This window comes from Rhincodon typus, chromosome 12, assembly GCF_021869965.1.
Source record: "Rhincodon typus isolate 14 chromosome 12, sRhiTyp1.1, whole genome shotgun sequence".
In the NCBI taxonomy this organism is placed as follows: Eukaryota; Metazoa; Chordata; class Chondrichthyes; order Orectolobiformes; family Rhincodontidae; genus Rhincodon; species Rhincodon typus.
This window is the reverse complement of record NC_063343.1, coordinates 58,414,453-58,437,699: the sequence shown is the minus strand read 5'-3', so window position 1 is coordinate 58,437,699 and position 23,247 is coordinate 58,414,453. Positions and strand designations below refer to the sequence as shown.

Below are 23,247 nucleotides of genomic sequence, written 5' to 3'. Positions count from 1 at the left end.
GTTGTAAACAATGCAGGTTCAGGCTGTGTCTGGGGAGTTTCCATTGTGTACGTTTCTCTTGGCTCTACGCAGTTTTTGAAAATTGACCTAGCAGTGATGATCTAAAATGGAATATTGATGCTGTCATATCATAGAAATATATTGTACATTGTGTTTTTAACACTGAATCAAAATTTAATTGCATTGTTAAAGTATAGCTTGTTTGAAGAGCCATTCATCTATCTGTCTTCTTTTCTGCATTGTTACACAGCTGTTGTGAAGCTGCCATGTCGACAAAAAAGCTGACAAGTGAAGACTACAATGATTATAGTTCCACAGAAAACAGTCCAGACCATGACCACGTGAGTTCTTCACCTGATATTTCTTCAAGTTCACCTGATAATTTTGGAAATTATCAGCGTCTAAATGAAAGAACTGGCACAACGTAAGTGTTTTAAAGTTTTGAAGTAAATTTACTTTTTTTTTAATGAATGGTTTCAATTGAAAGTCATCTTAGTCAAAGTGGACCATAAATTGCTCACTGATTAGGGAGGGAAGAATGGTGCTGAGTCACTACACCTTAGCGAGATTGAGCAGGCAGAGCCTTTTTGATGACTTTAGCTGGTACCAGAATTGCACCTGTCTTGTTGGTGTTACTCTGCATTACAAATCAGCCTCCAAACAACTGTAGTAACCAATCCCAACTGAGTTTGTTGCTAATGTGCCTTTAAAACACTAAATTGCTTCATAATTGTCCTATTTTGTTTTTCTTTTGTTCCATACTCTGAGTATCTATAAAACATCATTAAGAACCTTTTTAGAATCAGAGATAGTCTTCAAGTCTCGGTTTTCAGAAGGACATGGTTAATTGTTTAGAAATCGGAGTGGTCTACTCTAAATTTGAGCATAGTGATTGGTCTTTGGTGCAATCAAGCCTAGATTCAGGCTGGCCTATCATTGCTGTTTTGAAGAATACATCTAGAAATAGTGAACAGAAGAATTTGTGCAGCACAAATTTGAGTTCTCTACTGTTGTACTGTAGAATCTGGTGTTTTGATAGAATTGGCAAAGAACCAAACAAGTGCAGTTTTTAAATTCTGCATTAAATTTCTGGATCATTGTATGTTAAACTGTGTGAGGAGTATTAATCTCTGTTTACATTTCAGGCCTATTGAGACATTAATTCACTTGTTGAAAGGCAACATAGGAACAGGGCTCCTCAGCCTTCCACTGGCAGTGAAGAATGCGGGTATTGTGGTGAGATACTTTTTTTTTACTAGTACTGTACAGAGCTGTTTTAGAGATTTTTGGGGGAGGGGGATATATTTTCTTGTCACAGTCAGCCTATTTTTCTTTTTCTCAAAATAACTGACATATGCTTCTACAAACAGCCATCACCTGAAAGAAACCTTGCTCAGACTGATAATGCCAACGCCATTGCATTTTCATTGTACATTTTAACCAGACTGTTACAATATTATTTGCTGTATCTTTGATCTCAATCTCAGATTTAAATGCAACAGTTACAAGTGCTCATTAAGAATAGGATCCAGTGCAATTTTTAAAAGTATTATGGCTCATTAACTTACACAGCTCTTAGTAAGACTTTTCTCGTTCAATTTTCAAGAAATTAATTATCTTGAAATCAAAACACTGCAGATTTTGGAAATCTAAAAGAAGAAACTCAGCTAGTCTGTCAGCATCTGTGAAGAGAGAAAGGTGGTTGACTTTATAAATCCAGTATGAGTCTTTCAAAACTGATGCGTCATATTGGACTTGTAACGTTAACATTTTCTATCTCTCACTGCAGAGGCTCCCAGACTAACTGAGTTTCCCTATAATTTCTGACTTTGAATTCATTACCCATTTGCAGATTTTTTTCTGGATGCCAGTTAATTGAATATTACACTTCTACAACTGGTTTAAATCTGTTCTCTCTTTTGTAGCCTCCCTCTTGCCACCTTTCTCTCATCCACCTCTTGCCATCATTGTTTTCCTTGTGTCCATCCTGTCTTGCTCTGTCTCCATGTGCTCAAATCTACTATACCAGACCTTTAACAGAAACCTTTTGAGAATATAAATATGTTCCATCTGCATTACCTATGTCGATACTTTCAATTAGTTCTTCAAAGAATTCAATTAGCTTGTTCGAGTATAGCCTTCCATTTTGAAAACTGCTGACTATTCTTTTTTATATTTCTAATTTCCAGATAGTTTATCGATCACACATAAGTACAAAAGATAATGGAATCTTCACTACTGTTAAACTAACTAACATTTCTTTTGTCTCTAAAATACTGTTTCCATAATCCTTGATAATTTAATCCATAGTTCCTCTTTGGTTTCTTATTTTTTCTAACATCTCATTCCTTTTCTCCTTCATTATGTCGGCACTTAAGTCTGTCTTATTTGATATTTCTCTCCATTTTTAGCTAAATATACATTTCTTGAACACTTGTCGTCACTTTTCTAATATTTCTATGGCTGTACGCTTTTTCTATCTCTTTGTGCCAGTTTATCTTTCCAAATTCCATTCCCTTTGCCCAGAAATTTGGCTTTCTGTTTCCAGTCTTGATCTTAATCTTGCAACATCTCAAGCTCATCATAATTATACCCAGCCAGGTGAGGGAAAATAATCTATCACAACTTAATGTGAGCCTTGTGGATGTTGGTGTGACATTTGGTATCGGTGTCATTAAAAGATGTGATGTGTGACTGCTAAATGCTGGAGATTGTCAGTTGACATTTTATTCATAGAATAAACCAAGCTATTTACCTTTCACAGAACTTAAGATTTCAAAAACACATGAAAATAAAATCCCATGTATTCTAATGCCATCACTTTTTTACAGTACTCAAATACTAGAAGGTTCCCTTATCACATCTATAAGTATGACTTAATAGTTTCTTTAAGATAAATGGTATTAAATGAATCAAAACCTTGTATCACACCTGTTTATGAAAACTGTTGAACTGCTGCAAAAGTAAATGGTGGGGTATCAAAGGAATATGGTACTCATGAGCAGGTGTCCCCTTTAATTCCCTCAGCCATTGGAACTTGTAACTGGTTCGGTTTAAAACTGGTGCTGAGCAGTGTTAGGGTTTAATGTTCCATCTTTTTGCTCTCCTTCTATTGGTCCTCCAGTTGTGACCTGTAAAATGCTTGATCGATACTTCTTGAAAAAGAGTTGCATGATCAAAAATGTCATGGTATTTGAATGCGGAACGGAGGCTAATGTATAATTTCAAGTTTTAATTCCCTTTTTCATTTGTCCACAGCTTGGTCCAATCAGCCTCATTATTATCGGAGTGGTGGCTGTACACTGTATGCGTTTGCTGGTCAAATGCAGTCATTATCTGTCTGCTAAGTAAGTTATGATTCTGCTAATATTTTCTCTAGTGAGCATGTGTACACCTATAATGTTTCATTTTTCATTTCTCATTTCATTCATTTTCACTTTTATAAAGTCCTAAATGTCTCAATTTATTTGGGGATTTAAAATAAATGATTGTCAGTTGGTAAATGTTTGGAAATGTAAAATTTGGCTTTTTATCAAGAGCTTATTAAACTTTTCCATAAATGTACAACATAGCTCTCTTTCTCACCTTGGATCGCAAATTCTAAATGAACTAACAAATATAATTCCAAGTAGCACTGTTTAATACGCATCCACACACGGCACAATGGCTCAGTGGTTAGCAGTGTTGCCTCACAGCGTCAAGGACCCGTGTTCAATTCCACCCTTGGACGACTGTCTGTTTGTGTAGAGTTTGTACGTTTTCCCCTTGTCTGTGTGGGTCTCTGCTGCGTGCTCCAGTTTCCTCCCACAGTCCAAAGATGTGCAAGTTAGGTGGTTTGGCTTTGCTAAATTACCCATAGTGTTCAGGGACTTGTAGGTCAGCTATGGGAAATGCAGGGTGACAGGGGTAGGGTAGGGTGACACGTCTGAGTCTGGGTAGGATGCTCCTCGGAGGGTCGGTGTGGACTTGTTGGGCCGAATGGCCTGTTTCCACACTGTAGGGATTCTAGTCTATAAATTTAATCTTTATCTTTGGCTATACCTTCAGCCATCTGGACATGGTAATCCTTAGGTTAAACCACCACCAGTTCTTTCTGAAATGAAAGAGCAGCCCTTGGTCTAGTAGGACTATGGTGACTTTACCTTTTATACAGTTACACTTTCATAAGCCAACAGTGGATGAAATGAATGTTTAAGTTAATAATGAGGTGCTGGTCAACTGAACTGATTTATTTTTTTCCTCTCTGGATAATTGGTGGTTATATTGATAGTGAGGAGGATGGTCTCAGACTACAGTCTGATATTGATCAGCTGGTAAATTGGGCAGAGCACTTGCAGATGGAATTTAATCCTAATAAGTGTGAGGTGATGCATTTTGCGAGATCTAATAAGGAAGAATATACACAATGAATGGTGGGACCCTAGGGACTAAGGAACAAAAGGACCTTGATGTACAAGTCCATAGATCCCTGCTGGTGTTAAAGTGGTGGTAAAAAAGGCATAAAGGTTGCTTGTTTTCATTAGCTGGGGTATAGAATATAGGAGCAAGGAAGTCTTTTTACAACTTAATGAAAAATTTGATTAGACCACAAAATGGAATACTGTCTGCAGATCTGGTTGCCACACATTCAGAAGGACATGATTGCACTGGAGAGGGTGCAGTAGAGATTCATCAGGAATGACATGTCTCAGTTATGAGCAGAGACTAAATAGGCCAGGGTTGTTTTCCTTGGAGTAGAGCAAGCGGAGGAGGGAACAGATTGAAGTATGCAAAATGATGAGACACACAGACAGAGTAAATCATAAGAATCTCTTTCCCATGACAGGTGCCTCTTTCTGCCTAGAATTTGGTAGAAATATGGAACACGCTTTGAGAGGCTGGTACATTCACAACATTTTGAACATCTAGATGACGACTTAAAAAATCAGGACGTAGTAGGCAATGGACCAAATGCAAGTAAATGGCATTAGTTGAAGTTTGGTATTTGTTGACCGGGTTAGCTGCAGTGCGCCACAGGGTGATGTTCCTATATTGCATGACTCTTGACTCTGTAACGTTAGATTTCCTGAATGTTGTTATAGTTGTGTCCATCCAGGCATATGGAGAGTATTCAGTCACATTTGACTTGTAGGTTCTGTTGAAGCTTTGGCAAGTGAGCTGAACATTTTGCCAAATGATGGTAACTTTCTGAATTATTCAATGATTTGTGGATGTCACTGAGTGGGCCAGCATTTTTTGCCCATCCCAGTTGCCCTGGAGAGGTGGTTGTGAGCTGCATTCCAAATTCTGTAGTGTTTTCAATATTCCGGTAAGTGTTAGTCTTTCACCTTACTAACCAATCTGTAATACATAAGCTTTTTCCTGTTCCTCATGATTATGGGAAATTGCTATTGCGTCACAATTAATTTCATTGTTCTGGGACATTTTTGTAATTAGGGTAAAACCAAAGTTTCATTTAAAATTGTCTGACTTACTTTGGGTCCATTGTTCTGTGTTTCTGACATACACTTCTGTTTGCCTTCTGAGGAGGAAGTAGTTTCTGTGGATATCTGATCTCTGAATCCAGTTCAGTGAGAAAAATGCCTTCTGGTGAAATTATTGTCACATTATGAGTATGCGGAATACCAAGTTTTTAAAGAGTCTGTTTTTAATTTTAGGTTACAGAAGCCGTATCTAGATTATGGAAGTGTGGTGATGTACAGTTTGGAAGAGTGCCCGAACCTTTGGCTGCAAAAACATTCTTCTGTTGGAAGGTATTTGGATCTTTGAGTTGATCCGAGAATTTGTAAATAAAAGTTACAGAATAATAGATAACAATGCAAATGTGAAAGTAAGTAATACTTGAAATGTCTGTTTTGGTCTCGTTCACTGTTGTATACCTTGGACACCATTGCATACAGAACATAGATTAGTACAGGACAGGAGCAGACCATTCGGCCCACTGTGTTTGTGCTGACCATGATGCCATTCTAAACTAATCTCATCTGCCTGTGGATGGCCCATATCCCCTTCTTCCCTGCCTATTCATGTAATTTTCTAAATACCTCTTAAACTTTGCTCACATCTGCTTCTACCACCTTCTCTGGCAGTATATTCCAGGCACCCACCACCTCAATGAGAGAAAAAATATCTTTCATTGCACATCTCTTTGACTTTTCCCTGCTCACCTTAACCTTATGCCCCTTAGTATTTGACATTTCCACCCTGGGAGTAGACTGACTAGCCACCCTATCCATGCCCCTCTTAATTCTATATACTTCCATTAGGTTTTCTCTCCGCCTCTAAGTGTAGTGGAAACGATTGAAGTTCGTCCAACCTTTCCTTGTTGCTAGTACAGTCCTATCCAGGCAACATTCTGGTAAACCTTTATTGCACCCTCTCCAAAGTGTCTACATTTTTCCTATAGTGTGGCAACCAGAACTGCGGACAAATGTGACCTAATCAAAGTCTTATACAGCTGCAACATGGCTTGGCAACTTTATACTCAATGTCCCTGACAATGATGGCAAGCATGCTGCATATCACCGTTTATCGTCTTATCAGCTTAACTTGTCACTTTCAGGGAGCTGTGAACTTGGACCCCAAGATTTTTCTGTACATCAATGCTCGTAAGGGTCCTGTCATTTACTAAATACTTCCCTTTTGCATTTGACCTCCCAAAAAACATCACCTCACACCTGTCTAGATTAAACTCCATCTGCCATTTCTCCACCCAACTTTCCAACTGATGATATATCCTACTACATCCTTTGATAACCTTCTTTATTATTTACAATTCCTCCCATTTTTGTGTTGCCTGTAAACTTATCAAATCACCTACATTTTCATCCAAATCATTTATATTACGAACAAAAGCTGTCCCAGAGCTGATCCTTGTGGAACACCACTGGTCAGAAAATGCCTCTTCACAGCTACATTCTGTCATCTATGACCAAGCCAATTTTGTACCCAACTTATCAACTCACTGTGGATCTCATGTGACTTAATCTTGTGGATGAGCCTACCTTGAGGGACCTTGTCAAATGCTTTAAAGTCCATGTAAACAACATTCACTGCTTACCCTCAATCATCATGTCACTTCCTCAAAAACTCATTGGTGAGACAAGACTCTACTGTATAAAGCCATAGTGACAGTCCGTATCAAGTCCATTCCTTCTAGTACAGGTAAATCCTGTCTCTAAGTATCTTCTCCAATAATTTCCCTATCACTGATATAGAACTAGCTGCCTATAATTGCTTAGATTATCCCTGTGGCCTTTAAACAAAGGAACAATATTTGTTTATTCTCTAGTCTTCTGGGACTTTGACTACGGCTAAAGAGGCTACGAAGATCTAGGTCTAGTCCCCAACATCCTTAATTTTATCTACCTTAATGTTTTTCAGGACATCCAACACCACTGCTACCTTAATGTTGACATGCCTCAAAATATCACCGTAGCTATCTTTTAATCTTACCATCATCCATGTCCTTGGTGAATACTAATATGAAATACTCATTAAGGGCCTTATCCACTTCCTTTGACTCCCCGCATAAATTCCCTCCATTGTCCTATGCTTTTTCCAGTTACCCTCTTGTCCTAATGTGTATAAAATGCCTTAGGATTGTCCTTTAAGCCTACTTGACAAAGACATTTCATGGCCCCTTTTAGGTCTCCTAATTCCTTGTTTAACTTCCTTTCTGCTTTCTTTATACTCAAGAATCTTGTTTGATTTCAGTTTTCTAAATCTTACATATGCTTCCTTTTTTCTTTTTAGATAAACTTTCAATATCTGTCAACCAAGGTTCCAGAATCAACTGGCCTTTAAAAGAGTCCTGTATGTCAGATGTGTATTTACTTTCAAACAACCAGTTCCTGCCTAATACTGTTGGAATTGACCTTCCCCTGCTCCCCCCACACCACTCTCAAATTTAGCACTTTCACCTAAGGACCAGTTGTGTCGTTAAAACTTGAGATTATGATCACTATTCCCAAAAATGCTCCCCCACTGAAACTTCTATCACGGCCAGGCATGTAGCCCAATATGAGGTTTAGTACGGCCCTTCCCTAGTTGATTTATCTACATATTGTTTCAAGAAAACACCTCCCCCACCCCACCTTGATGTACCTAACATGTAAGCACATGACACTAAGGGAGTTCCAGTCAATATTGGGGATGTTAAAGTCACCTTCTACAACAATCCTGCTGTTTTTACATCTTTCCATAACCTACTTCCATATCTGTTCCTCTATCTCCCTCTGGCTGTTAGGAGGCCTATAGTAAAACTCCATCAAACTAATTACACCTTTCTTATTCTTAAGTTTTACCCATATAGCCTCAGTCAATGAACCCTCAGATGTCCTCTTAAAGGAGCTGTGACATTCTCTATAATTAGTAATGCAACTTCCCCCACCCATTTTACATCCCTCTATCTTGCCTGAAGCATCTAAACCTTGTAATATTGAGCTGCCAGTCCAGCCGTTCCCTCAAACAAGTTTGTCTTGGCCCAACTCCGACCTACACCCATATCTCAACTTACTTCCCCATTGCCATCTCCTGTTACCATGACTGGGGCTGCATTTTGAATGCTTCCTTCCATTTGCTGCAGGGCTGCCATGGCCCTATGCTGCTTTCATAATATTTACTGTGCATTTTGTTTTGAGCATATTAGTTCAAACAGTTGACTCTTGTTGGTGATGGCTTTTGCTATTCTCTTGCAGAATTTTGGTGGAGTTCTTTTTGATCCTGACGCAGCTGGGATTTTGTTGTGTTTACTTTGTATTTCTGGCTGACAACATTAAGCAGGTAGGTTTTAATTTGTGAATTAGGTTAGCAGCACCCTTAATATAAAACACCAATTGAACACAAGTAGTACCTAGTACTGTGATAAACTTCAAGTATGCGGCAGAGAAGTAGAGTATTGCACACAGGAATTCCCAGCTTCACATATTGCTGTGAGCAGATACAGCATTACTGAAATGAAATGTGAAATATTGAAAAAGAGATTTTCTCACCTTATCAGAACTCTGCAGATTCTTTTGAGCAACCAACGCATTAATCTCTCATTCCTGTTCTTTACATCTAGCTTAACATTTTATTCCCCTTGATCAATCCTTTGCATCAATCTTTACTGGAAATTAATATTGATTCTGATTTTGCCAAACTTTTGGGCAGTTCATTCGGTCCTTACAATGTGCTGTAATGCTTCCCCCTCCTCCCTGTTGCCTCTAATTCTTTTTTGCCAATCTATTAAATCATGTTTTCTGATTTAATTGGTTTAGTCAAAACCATTCATGATTTTTGAACACTATTGAATCTCCTTATGCAGCAGTCCTTCACTTACTGTACTGATGAATGAACCTTGGTATTCATATCTGGAAATGTGGCTTGAATCCATAATTCTTAAGCACCACCATTGTGGCAAACTGGTGAGCATGGCACTTGATGTTCTGTTAATTTGTGGGATAGCTATAATATTACTTTGCAAAGTTTGGGAGGTTGTTCCCTTTTTGAATCAATTCTAAGTTTGAGCACAAGATCTTGCTATAAATACAAGAATTCACCTTCCATGTTTGCATCTTTGGTCAAGCACCTGCGGGTTTAAAAGTGAAATTTGGAACTGTGCAGAGCCCAAAATATGTAACAAATAGGCAAATACTGCAACCTCCTTGACAGTTTCTGTAATGTTTTTATTTGTGTATAAGAATATAAGTTTAAAACATCCTGGTGTGCTGAGTATATTTCTCGATTAAATACTGGAATTTTGCATTTTTTCACCTTTTTTAAGGTTGTGGATGTAGCAAATGCTACAAATAATAACTGCAATCAAAATGTCACAACTTTGGAATCTGATAGTATGGACAGCCGTCTCTACATGCTTAGTTTTCTGCCACTCATCATTCTGTTGGTCTACATTCGCAACCTGAAATACCTAGCTCCCTTTTCTTTGCTCGCCAACCTAGCCATGTGTGTCAGCCTCGTTTTGATCTACTGGTACATTTTCACTGTGAGTAATCGATGCTGTGAATTTTTTTTTCCCTACATTTGATTTTGTTCTTATCTTATATAGTCTGTCATTTTCTTGAGGCTAAAGGTATTGTTTTTTATTGAATGGTTTATTTTAAAACAACATCAAACTTTTGACCAGAATTTTCTTGGTTTTTTTTTTGTCCTGTAAAATCTTACCATGGCAGTGAAGAGGGTGCATTAGCACTCGGCAGCTATTGTGTGGATTAGGTTAATGTCAATGGTGTGTTGTTCAACTCCATCTGGCTTAGACTCTGGGCCTGCCTCCTTGTGCTATCCGTAATTTATATTTAAAGAAAAAAGTGATTTTGCTGTGGTTACAGCAACAATTGCCAAGCAACTTTGTCAGGGAAGACAAGAAAGAGAACCCTAGCATAACTAAATTTGTCCCAGATTCGGACAAATCTCTTCTGTCTTTGATATCATGCGCATGATTTAAGACATGCACGTATCCTGTTTTTGTGATATGTGCTGATAAATTGGTCATGGTCCTTGTGAACATTTCATAGTAATACAGCGTTTTAAATTCCTTGAAGCTGTTGAGCTGTTTTTTTTTCCTTCTTATTGCTAAATTTGCCCTTTTGGATCCTTGAATGAGTGCTGAGAATAACTTGTGCATTTGTAACTTTGCAGTATCTGATTTTTTAGAAGATGAATTATTCATCGGAAAATACAGTAGAGAACAAAAATTAGTATTGTATTTAGCTTTTTTAACATTATTATAACATGCACGATGAATCACTTTTGGATTGGGGTGCTCAGTGAAATCTATCCACGACACTTGGACTCCTTGTTTTAGAGAATTCACCTATCCATTTTTCCATCTTTGGTCAATCACCTGCAGGTTTAAAATGAAATTTGGGGAATTGTGCAAGACATGGGCACGTTTATGGATTCAAGTTTGGACAAATTTTATTTCAAAGGTCAACAGCTTCTTACGTCATCACATCTATTCAACAGTCAGGATGTCTTATACTGTTTCATGCGCCACTGGCACCAGTACTAGGGAACATGGATTTTATAGTAGATAATAAGGTGTAGAGAAGGATGAACACAGCAGGAAAGCTGACGTTTCGGGTCTAGACCCTTCTTCAGAAATGATTTTATAGTATTAGGACTGTGAGGTTGTAGACATGCTTGCTGAGCCGGTGTGTTTGAATGCAGACGCTTCATCACCCTGCTAGGTAACCTCGTCCGTGTGCCTCTGGTGAAGCGTTGGTATTCTGCCCCGGTTTGCTGGGGGTGGTTGGCATTACTTCGCCAGAGTCGCACTAATGATGTTACCTAGCAGGGTGACGAAAAGTCTGCAATCAAACACGCCGGCTCAGTGGACAAGTCTACAACCCCATCCACAACCCAAGCTACAAGTCTTCTCAAAAAAACCTTTTTAAATTAGGACTGTCTACATCACAATTGTTGGGACTGGTGTTCATGTGTGCTGCACAACCATGGAAGTAGAGAGTGCTTTAAACTAAATGGGGTGTGAAGGATCAATCTTGGGAAAATGTACTGTATTGATCCTGGCTGCTGTATTAACCAGACAAGTTAGATCCTAGGCTGAAATCTAGCCTGATGGATTTTGTTTTGCTTTCTTTATTAAGCAAGGTGGTCCTTAAATGAAAAGCAAGCACACAATGCTGCTGTTTTGGTTTTAACAATAGAAGTTACTTATGCAAAAGAAAAAGATAAAAATAGAATATAATTTGAAAGGTTTCAATATGCACAAAAAAAACTCTGTCGCATATGTTCAGATGAGGCCATCTTTGACAAGGGAACCTCTGAAATGTCCACCTTCTTCCTCAACCGAGGATTCCCCAACACCGTTGTCGACAGGGCCCTCAACCAGGTCCAACCCATCTTCCCATACTTCCGCCATCACCCCCTTCTTTTCCCTCTCGCAACATCGATAGGGTCGCCCTTGTCCTTACCTACCATCCCACCAGCATCCACATCCAGAAGATCATCAGACACCATTTCCACCACCTCCGGCGAGATGCCACCATCAGACACACATTCCCCTCCACTCCCTTGCCTGCCTTCCGCAGGGACTGTTCCCTCTGGGATGCCCTGGTCAACTCTTCTTTCACAGCCCCATGGAACCTTCCCCTGCACCGGAGAAGGTGCAACACCTGCCCATTTACTTCCTCCCTCCCAACTATCCAAGGGCTCAAAAATACCTTTCAGGTGAAGCAACACTTGGTCTCAATGTGGTCTCTTCTACATTGGGGAAATGAAGCATAGATTGAGTGATTGCTTCACAGAACATCTACTTTCTGCTCGCTAAAAAGATCCCAAGCTACCTGTTGCCTGCCTCTTTAACGCACCACGTTGTTCCCTGGCCAACATCTGTCTCTGGCTTGCTGCAGGGTTCCAGTGAAGCTCAATGCAAGCTGGAAGAACAACACCTCATTTTCTGCTTGGGGACCCTGCAGCCCTCTGGACTCAATATTGAGTTCAATAATTTTAGGGCCTAAACGCTCCCATGTCCTCGCCCTCTACCCCACACAGCAGGCCTCGTGATCACAGTCTGCTGGTACACACTACCTATTGTTAGCCATTAACAGTCCCCATTAACAGTTATTCACCCACATAGCCCAATCGTTATCCACTCCTTTGTCCATCCAGCTGTTCCTTTTTCTCAATCCTATCGTTTATTCCCTACCCCACCCCACTTCCTATTTTCTGCGTATAAACCGACGTTTTCCCAGCTACCATCAGTTCTGAGGAAGGGTCATCAGACCCAAAATGTTAACTAATTTTTTCTTCACAGATGCTGCCAGACCTACCGAGCTCTTCCAGCAACTTCTGTTTTTGTTCCTCAATAAAAGTACAGTCCTATTTATTTCAATGCCGTCACATTGCAGTACTCCAATATCAGAAAGTGTTTGCTTCTCTTACCACATTGATGGATTTAACTTTCAATTCTTGGTTTTAAGTGTCATATCCTCTGAGTAATTGCACAGCTGCACTAGACTTTTTCAGCTTCAAATAACCCTGTTAGGGATCTAACCAAACGCTTTGGGTTTGGAACTCTTAAACTAAAACCCTTATACTAAAGTAACCTATTTCCTAACTTTTCTGAACTGACTCCTTTCTCCAGAAGAAACTGTTTCATTCCTGTAATTACAACCAGGGTTTCTGTAAACGGAAACCAAGGGTTTCACTCCTTCCGACTTCCCCGGAATCAAAAAACCTGATCTTTGTAAACTGAGGAGCATTGACTTGCTTTTGTGTTTACTATCCTTATGTAGAACTCTCCCTAGGCAAATAAATTCTCATTCATCATCAATACCCCTAACTTCTTAAATGTATGGTCTCTTTCTTGGTTAATCTTAACAACTGAACATCCACAGCTCTCTGGAGTAGAAAACATTAAAAGATTCCGTCGTCTGGAGTGAAGATGATTTTCAGTCTCTATCCTAAATGGCCAATCCCTTATTCTGACACTGGCCTCTGTGTGACTCTCCAACCTAAAGAAATATCCTCCCAAAACATGTCCTCTGCATTAATTTTATACATCTTATTGAATTCACCTCTCATTTCCCTAAATTTGAGGAATCCAGCCCCAGTTTGTTGTTTTTGGGAAATTCTTCTCTCAGAAATCAAGCTAGTGAATCTCCCTTGCGCTTCTGGTGACGGTAGTGTAGCTTTCTTTGAAAAGAAGAACAAATTCATAAACAGTACTCCATATGTATAGAGAGCCTTGGTGAAGCCCTTTCTTTACCTTTGTATTTCATTGCTTTTGTGATCATTGTTTCATTTCTCTGATTCATGTAGAAGATCTCATTCAACATTTCTCAGCCCCTTTTATTTTGAAAGAAATCTACCTTTCCATTTTCCTTCTAAAGTACATAACTTCACACTTTTCTTGTCATCAGCAATCACTTGTTAACTAGTATGATTGTCTGTTTTGGAAGTTCCATGTCACTAGTCATGGGGTTAAGTGAGTCCATGCATGGCTGATGTGGTCCTATGATTGGGCCCATCTCTGACCAAACGTTTGGCAGGCATTTCTGGAATGTGGAATTTGTCTTTTTCCTTGATCACTCGCATTCCTTTCTCACGTTCCTCTTCTGTACTTCCTGTTACCAATTGCCTTGAAGAATCGTGTCCCTCATTCAGGAGGTTCCTCCAATTCCTGGTTTCTTCACAGTGAGTATCCCAGGCATTGACATCTCTGTTGCATTTTGAAGTGCTTGTTTTGTCCTTCTCCCATTCAAGTGCCTTCCTTAAGCTGCGCAAAGAAAATGTTGCTTTGGCAGTTGAAACTCTGGCATCCTAAGCACGTAGCTGACCCAGTGGAGTTAGTTTTGGATAATCATGACCTCTATACTGGTGCCATTGGGTCCTCCAAGGACACTGATGTTGGTATATCTGCGAAGAATCCACCTCAAACGGCATTTGTGGTTCTTCAGGGCCTTGACAGGGCCTCTATGTTGTCTATGTTTGGAGCTGTGTGGAAGATTCAGAAGTATCTCTGCCTTTTGCACAAGAATCTTGGTATCAGTAAGGGATATTGCATTTGTTGAAGATTCTCATTCTTAGATGTTCAGAGGTGGTGCTTGCTGGTTGGGTGTGCTGTTGTATCTGTGCATTGATGTCAGCCTTGGATGAAGTGATTCCCCTGGTTGGGAAATATTCCATTTTGGGAAGATTTCTCCATTGATCTTAATGGAGGGATAGGCTGGAACTTAGATTGGGATGAGCTGGTAAAGGACTTGAGTCTTTTTGAGGTCGAGACCAAGACTAATTCTTTGGAATGCTAACACAAAAGTGTTAAGTGAGGCTTGAAGATTCTCCTCCAAGAGAATGGAGATAACATTGTCGTCTGCATAATGAAGTTCTGCAAATGATGTTGATGTCATTTTTTTCTTGGATTTCAACTCTTTGAGGTTATTCTTCACAAGATGAATAATGGTGATGAAAATTGATAAGGGAGTGATGATGCATCTTTGCTTGACTCCTGTCCTGACCTCAGGATTCTGTCACTACCAGCGACAATGATGGCAGCATCCTTGAGATAGGCAGCAATTTCTTCTTTGTGCCAAATTTTCAGGAATAGTTGATGGAGGAACAGAGGTTACCCTTTATCTCTAAGTTTGAAAATCTGCATTGGGATCCTGTCCAGTCGTGTGACTTTTCCATTCTTAGTGTGTTTAATGGCAGCTTTGACTTCTGCCATACCAGGTCAGAGTCCAAGATCATCATTGACTGGGAGTTGGGGGATTTCCGCAAACACTTCTCAATTTCGGGCAGAAACATTTACTTTATCCATTTGTCTATATCCCTTTGCAACCTCTGTGCATCCTTCTAACAGCTCATTTTCCCTCCTGACTTGATCATCATAAGAATTGAATATCTTACACTTCATCTCTTCTTTGTAAAATTATCATTGACTCCGCTAATACCCACACACTAATCCACTGACATAATAGGTTGCCTTTCTCACACTTGTCCATGTTAAATTGCATCTGCCAAATTTTGGTCCGTTCACCTAACATATCCATATCCATATCCAATTCTAAATTGGTAAATTTCTTATTACTTATATGCCTTGAAGTTGCTCATTTTTACTCTGATTTTCTTTTTTTCTCTAAATGCTTTGTGTTTTTGGTCCCTCACCATGTTTTTTCTTTTGGCCTTTCTTTATCCATCTTTCCTATTAAATATGACCATCGTCATTCTAGAATTAAGTCTGAAAATTTTGAATATGAATAGCAAACCCATAAGATATATAGGAGCAGTAACCCATTGAGTCTGCTCTGCCATTCACTGAGAATCATGGCTTATTTAATAATCCTGAACTCCACTTTCCAGCCTTTTACCCATAAACTTTGACTCCTTACTGTTTAAATGAAAACAGCCTTTTTGCGTCTACCCTATAAAGTCCCCTGAGAATCTTGTAAGTTTGAGTAAGGTTGCCTGTCATTTTTCTAAACTCCAATGCACACTGACTCAACCTATCATAAGACAGTTCCTCCATACCCAGGATTAATCTATTAAATCTTTTCTGGACTGCCTCCAATGTCAGTATATCTATCTTTAGTGGTGGAGTATGTTGTGAAAATTGTACTTCAAAACATCATCAAAGACTATTCTTTTTCTTGCAGAGTGCAACATATACAAATGATCTACCACCTGTGGCTGACTGGAAATCTTATGCAATGTTTTTCGGAACAGCCATATTTGCATTTGAAGGCATTGGTGTGGTGAGTGAAAATACTTGTATGGTTGATGCTACTGGCAGACCCTTGAAGAGATGTTTAAATCTTAACTTACCTCGACTCCTGATCATTGGAATTCAGTTTGTTAACAGACCACTACAGTGAAAACTGCCGCAACAAAAGAGACCTTTGCTTTATTTTTCACACTTTTTGTGTAGCTTTTCCTACTTTCGCAAAGCTTTGTGTCTTTTAGGTGAATGCAAAGGCCTTTTCTACCATTTGCCTGAATTTGTACAATTTGTTCCCCTCTCCATAGATTCTGTCAGAGTTGCCGAGTTTCTGCAGCACCTTATTTTTATAATTGTCTATTTTAAAGATGCACTAAAATGTTCTTTGTTGATTCATAAACAATTAGAGTTACTCTTCACACTGTCCTTTTGAGCCCTATCCTAATTTTAACTGTCCCTTTTCTGATTTTGTGCCAGCTTTGTTTTAAATTGTCATCTGCATTTTTTTTGTGCTAACCTTGCTCTGGACTTTAAAACCCAAAAAAAGTGAAATTAGGCTCTGCAGCACCTGTTTTGAGTGCTACATAATCTTTTACGACTACAAAAATTGTTACAGGTAGTTCTGGCATAAAACGATAGTTGTGTTCCTGTGCAATTGCCCTATAGAAGATCGCTATAGAAAATCGCTTTACAGAAAGCTCGCATTGTCCAAACAGCATTCACTAATTTGTCAATCGCGTTATAGCCAGTTCACGTTGACGAAACCTGTGTAATAGCAGAACTACCTGTATAAATGCAGACCCAATGAGCAGTGCCTGACATCATCCTTCTCTGAATAAAGGTTGTTGCATGCACGTATGACTGCAAGCAAAACAGAGCTCGTGTGCCAATTTAGAGACTCGTGATGTAGATTGATCATTATTAAACAAAGCTGAAGGCATCACACAATGCATTAGAAAAATTCCATCCTCCCTAACAGCTGTTTAGTTGCTGGATAATTGCTTTTGGCTGCTGTTGCAATTCTACATGCTTTGTGTGATTTTACATATTAATAAAGATTCAGTGTCTTCATGGAGTCAATTGTCATGGAAATAAGAGTGCCTATCAAATGTCTTCTGGAAGTCTGAATAAAGTTCTTGTGGAGATAGGGGTAAGGGACAGATACTTTAATTGGAAGGATGTGGCCAGCATTTTCTTAAGTATCTATGCTCAGGCTTCCAACTATTCACCATACCTTCTGACCCTTAGATGGGTGAAAAAGTCTCATTTTCAAGTTTGCCATTGACAAAAAGATGTTACAAAATGATAAAGGAAGTCGATAGGTAAAATTGGTAAATGGATTTCAGTTTGGGCCTCTTAAAAAGATACTCTGTTTTAATATTGGAGGATTTGAGTTTTGATTGTGGCAAATAGAATTTACTTAATGTTTTGTGGATATGCCTGGAGTGGAGTGGACTGTGGACTTTTTTTAAACGGGACTGCTTAGAATCACTTTACTGCTTACTTTGCTATAGATCCTGTTGATAGTGGTTTTGAATGTGACTGGCTTGGAAAGGTTTTTGGTTTATCTGGTTCATTTGTAGGGAACACAAACAGAAGTTGGTGGAAAAGCTCAGCAGGTCTGGCCGCGTTTGTGAAGAGAAATTGGAGTTAATGTTTCAGGTCCGTTGACTCTTCCTCATTGGACCCAAAACGTTAAGTCTTCTCTTCACAGGTGTTCTCTTCACAGATTCTTAGGGGACTTGATGAGGTAGATGTGGACAGGTTGTTTCCCCTATGGGAGCATCTAGGACCAGCAGGCATAGTCTTAGAATAAGGAGTCACATTTTTAAGACAGATGACAAATTTCTTCTCTTTAGGAAGTAAATGTATAGAATTCTTTACCACAGAGGATTGTCTACGCTGTGGTACAGATTTTTAATCAGGTAAGGGAGTTAGGGTTCTTGGGATAAGACAGGAAATTGGAGATGAGGATTATCAATAAGCCATGATCATCTTGAATGGCAGAGCAGATTCAATGGGCTGAATGGCCTACTTCTAAACCTTGTGTTCTTATAGTCCCTGTAGGTATTGCTAGTTGGTAAATGAGACTGAAGTAAATCTGTCAGTGAATGAGGCTAGTGGTATGGTTAATAATTGGTATTTGATCTATTTATTGACCTTGACCTTGACCTCTTGCATAAGATCAATTAAATTGCAGGGCTTAAGGCTAAATTTCTAGCATTGACCTTTGCCACCAACTCTTGCCACTGTTCTCTGATCATGTCTGGATAGTCTCGCACCTCTGAGTGTTCAGGATTTCTTTCCTCCTTTCTATCTCTTCCACCAAGACCTCCCAGTGCAGCATTCACAATCCTCACTGTTTGCTTTCACTGTGAGCAATCATGGTTGACTCGTCCACCGTAATGTTCCAAATGATCTCAGCGACACCTAAGAGCCACAATGCGCCTTCTACTCAAAATGTTTAGGATAGTGTTTAGTAGCATTAGACTAGACATTCCAAAGTGTGGGTCATGAGCTGAAGTCTTGAGCTCCAAGGTATCATTGGCCACTTCAGAGCTCTGCCTCCTCTCCACTTCTTTTTACAGATCATCTTTCTTCTTCTAGCCATTAATGATTCTGGGCTCCCTGTTGATATGTGCAGCTAATGAACAACAGGGCTAAGAGCTCACTGAAGTCATGAAAATGATTGACCTGCACAAAGTTGGCATCTTGTCTGCGTTACAATGAATTGGCATAAGTTAATCAAGCACCATAATCTGTGTCCATTTCCATATGATATCCAGTTTAACCTTCCAGTGTTTCAAGAAGCCACTCAATTGTACTTGAGGGATGTTATGAATGAGCAATAAATGTGATCCTCTCCAGAGATGCCCTCATGTTGTGAGAGTGAATGAATAAAGATGAATGTCAAATGTGTTTTGTTTAAGGTACTTCCACTAGAAAATAAGTTGGAGGATCCACGGAAATTTCCAGTAATTCTATATGCAGGAATGGCAATCGTTGCAATGCTTTATTTGACTCTAGGAGTTATGGGATACATTCGTTTTGGGGGTGAAATTGAAGGAAGCATCACACTCAATTTACCAGCCTGCTGGTAAGTTGTTTTTTCTTTTCCCTAAAAGAATTTGTCAATCTTGTGTTTGACCACTACTTTCAGCATATAGCAAATCATATTTCTTTTCAGTAATATAATAGTTACCCTTTTTGTAAGCTTATTGTAAAGACAAGTTTAGCAGCCAGACTTGTGCATCTTCATTATCCTATATCCAAGCTGCTTAATAATTTCAAACCAGTGCTTAAGTGTTTGATTTGTATTTCAAATGCCTGCTTGTGGAACGACCATTCTTCAACTAACCCAAGTAGAAAAAAAACATTCAGGCAGTTAGGAATTTTGAGTGAACAGTTTAATCCTCCGGTGAAATTGATTTTTATTTTATATTTAATATTGTCCAACTAGTTGGTCAGCATTGAGCAGAGATGGAGTGTTGTAGAAACCCCCCACCACCCTCTTGTGTGTGTTTTGCCACCCTTCCACCTCCACCATGTGATGGGATTAAGAGGGTGTTGGGTGGTTGAACCAGTCTGTGCAGACTTAATCACTTCAGATTTTAATCAAGTATTCAGTCCTGATTTTTGTTATTAATGGCCACCTTATAGAACTATATTTCGTACAACCAACTCCAAGAACAAAGAATAGTACTGCACAGTAACAGTCCCTTCAGCCCATCAAGACTGTGCTGACACATGATGCCATTAAACTGAAAACCTGTGGCCTCTACATGTCCGTAACCCACTGTTCCCTGTCTATTTATAGATCTGTCAAGATGCCTCTTAAACATTACCATTCTATCTGCCTCCAGTACCTTCTTTGGCAATGCATTTCCAGCACTTGTAACCCCCTGTGTTTAAAAAGAAAACTGCCTTTCACATCTCCTTGTAAACCTACCCCCTTTACTAGGGGACGTATGTTTAAGGTAATTGAAAAGTCTACCCTGGAAAAAAGACTCCGACCATCCATTCTGTCTATGCCTCTCTAATTTTAGTCATACAGCACAGAATCAGACCCGTCAGTCTTGTGTCTATGCTGGTCAGGTTTTCTAAACTGAACTAGTCCCATTTGCCTGCGTTTGACCCATATCCCTCTAAACCTTTCCTATTTCTGTACCTGTCCAAATGTCTTATAAATGTCGTAAATATTCTCTCTGGCAGCTCATTTCATACGTGCACCACTCTCTGTAAAATTGTCCCTCAGGTCCCTTTTAAGTCTTTCCCCTCTTACCTTAAACCTATGCTGTCTAGTTTTAGAATCCCCTACCCTCGGAAAACGCCCAGGACAATTCACCCTATCCATGCCCCTCTGATTTTATAAACCTCTTATAAGGGCACCCCTCAGTTTCTGATGCTCCGGGGGAAAAAAGAAGTCCCTGCCTATCTAGCCTTTGTTTATAACTCAAACCAGCCAATCCCAGCAACAACCTTGTAAACTTTTTCTGCACCCTCTCTAGTTTAACATCCTTCCTGTAGCAGGGTGACCAGAATTCCATGCAGTATTCTAAAGTGGCCTCACCAATGTCTCGTACAGCTGCAACGTGACGTCCCAAAGCCTATACTCAGTGCTCTGACAAATGAAGGCAATCGTGTCAAACGCTGCCTTCACCCTGTCTACATGCAACACCACCTTCAAAGAACTGAGAACCTGCACCCCTATCCCTAGGTCACTCTGTCCAATAACATTCCCCAAGGCCCCATGATTAACTGTAAGTCCTACCCTGGTTTGCCTTACCAAAATGCAACACTTCTCATTTATCTAAATTAAACTCCATCTGCCACTCTTGACCCGGTCGCCGCTCATCCTTCAATGATCGAGTGAAAACAGACCAAGTTTGTCCAATCTCTCATAGCTAATTCCCTCCAAACCAGGCAACATCCTGGTAAACAATTTTTGTACCCTCTCCAAAGCACCCACTTCATTCTTGTAGTGTGACGACCAGGTACGTATACAGTACTCCAAATGTGGCCTAACTAATGTTCTATACAGCTGCAATGTGACTTGCCAATTTTTATGTTCTATGCCCTGACTGAAGGCAAGCATGCGAAATGCTGCCTTGACCACCTTGTGTTGCCATTCTCTGGAACTGTGGACCGGTATGCTTAGATCCCTTTATATGTTGATTTCTTTAAGGATTCTGCCATTTGCTATATACTTCCCTCCTGCATTAGACCTTCCAAAACGCATCTCCTTGCATTTGTCTGGATTAAATTCCATCTGCTATTTCCCTGGCCAAGTCTCCAGCCTGTTCATATCCTGCAGTATCCTCTGGCATTCCTTCTCATTATCTGCAGCTCCCTCAATCTTGGTGTTGTCTACACAGCACTTGTTAATCAGGCCACTCTCAGTGGATCCCATGTGACTTCACCTTTTGTGTGAGCCTGCCTTTGAAGGATCTTGTCAAAGGTCTTGCTTATGTCTATATAGACAACATCTATTGCCCTGCCTTCATCTGTCGTCTTTGTTGCTTCCTCAAAAAACTCAATCAAGTTTTGTGAGACACCACCTCCCCCATACAAAGCCATGCTAACTATCACCTAAGTCCATATTTTTCCAAATGTGAGTAAATCCTATCCCTGAGAATCTTCTCCAGTAATTTGTCCACCACTGATATAAGGCTCACTGGCCTGTAATTCCCCAGATTATCCCTGTGGCCCTTAAACGAACAATATTGACTGATCTCCAATCCTCTGGGACCTCTCTGATCTATAAAGGATAGAAAGATTTCGTTCAAGTCTCCAGCAGTTTCCTCACCTGCCTCCCTCCCATTCTGGGTAGGTCCTGACAAGTTCTGGGGACTTGTCTACCTCATTACTTTTCACAATACCCTGTGCCACTTTTTTTTAAATATCGACATGCCCTAGAATATCAGCATACCCCTCCCAAGACTCATCATCCACCATGTCCTTCTCCTTGTGAATACCGGTGCAAAATATTCATTTAAGGACCTCGCCCACTTCTGGCTCCATGCATAAATTCCGTCTTTTGTCCTTGAGTGGATCTACCCTTTCCCTAGCTGCCCTCTTGTTCCTTATATACCTATAAAAAGCCTTGGGCAAAGACATTTCATGGCCCCTTTTGGCCTTCCTAATTGATTTTGAGTTCTTTCCTGCTGTCTTTGTATTCTTCGAGGGCTCTGACTGTCATCAGTTTCCTAAACCTTGGATATGTCTCCTTTTTAAATTTTTTTTGCCTTTTTGACTGAGCGCTTAATTTCTCAGCCATCCAAGGTTCCCAAATCTTACCACCAAGATGCCATTACTCTGCTTTCAATATCTTGTCACTTTTCTTAACAAGGAAATTTGTGTTTGTAATTGAAACTTCTTGCAAAATAATCAATTGTATATCACAATAACATAACTAGATGTATCTGTGGAATTTTCTTTTGTTTAAAATACCTTTTTAAGTTTCTTGCTTTGTTTCTAAAGTCTGGAATAGGATGTGGACTTTTGCCCAGAGCTGTGAACTAAACTTCTATTCTGCAGTTGTAGTATGTCTCATTATAAATTGACTGCAAGTTATAAGTCAACTGAGGTTATCTAGATGTAAAATTGGAGAGTTTAAAACTGAAGTGTTTTAAAGAAGCATAGAGTTGACTGTTATGCAGCAGAAAGCATTGCATGGTCAATATCATCTCCTTTACATTGGCGATACTAATCGCAGACTGGATAGCTACTTTGCAGAACACCTTTGCTCTGTCTGTAGAAATGACCTCCACCTTTCAGTTTATCTCTTTCAATGAACCATCATGCTTCCATGCTATTATTACTGTCCTGGATATGCAACAGTGTTCCAGTGAAGCTCAGTGCAACCTGGAGGAACAACACCTCATTTTTCATTTGAGCACTTTAGACTTGATATTGAATTCTAAAGCCCATATAAACAAAGAGATAGTAGGAACTGCAGATGCTGGAGAATCTGAGATAACAAGGTGTAGAGCTGAATGAACACAGCAGGCCAAGCAGCATCATAGGAGCAGGAAGGCTGACGTTTCGGGCCTAGAAGGGTCTAGGCCCGA

The 23,247-nt window shown here is 39.7% G+C and overlaps 1 protein-coding gene across 9 annotated transcripts in view; it reads left to right on the top strand.

Moving 5' to 3' along the window:
• Positions 1-243: 243 nt before the first annotated feature.
• The window catches only part of slc36a1 (solute carrier family 36 member 1), a 61,696-nt gene continuing 38,692 nt past the window's right edge, over positions 244-23,247 (top strand). For 8 of the 9 annotated variants that reach the window (XR_002260278.2, XR_007263374.1, XR_007263375.1 and 5 more), the window contains exons 1-8: positions 244-424; positions 1,146-1,236; positions 3,259-3,347; positions 5,658-5,753; positions 8,700-8,784; positions 9,767-9,985; positions 16,116-16,214; positions 19,108-19,274. Coding sequence is in view for 5 of the 9 variants with exons in the window: in XM_020527207.2 (XP_020382796.2) it covers positions 267-424; positions 1,146-1,236; positions 3,259-3,347; positions 5,658-5,753; positions 8,700-8,784; positions 9,767-9,985; positions 16,116-16,214; positions 19,108-19,274 (1,004 nt within the window). In the remaining 4 variants the exon portion in view is untranslated. The remainder of the gene's footprint in view (positions 425-1,145; positions 1,237-3,258; positions 3,348-5,657; positions 5,754-8,699; positions 8,785-9,766; positions 9,986-16,115; positions 16,215-19,107; positions 19,275-23,247) is intronic. The other variant, XM_048603791.1, reaches the window with a different exon arrangement.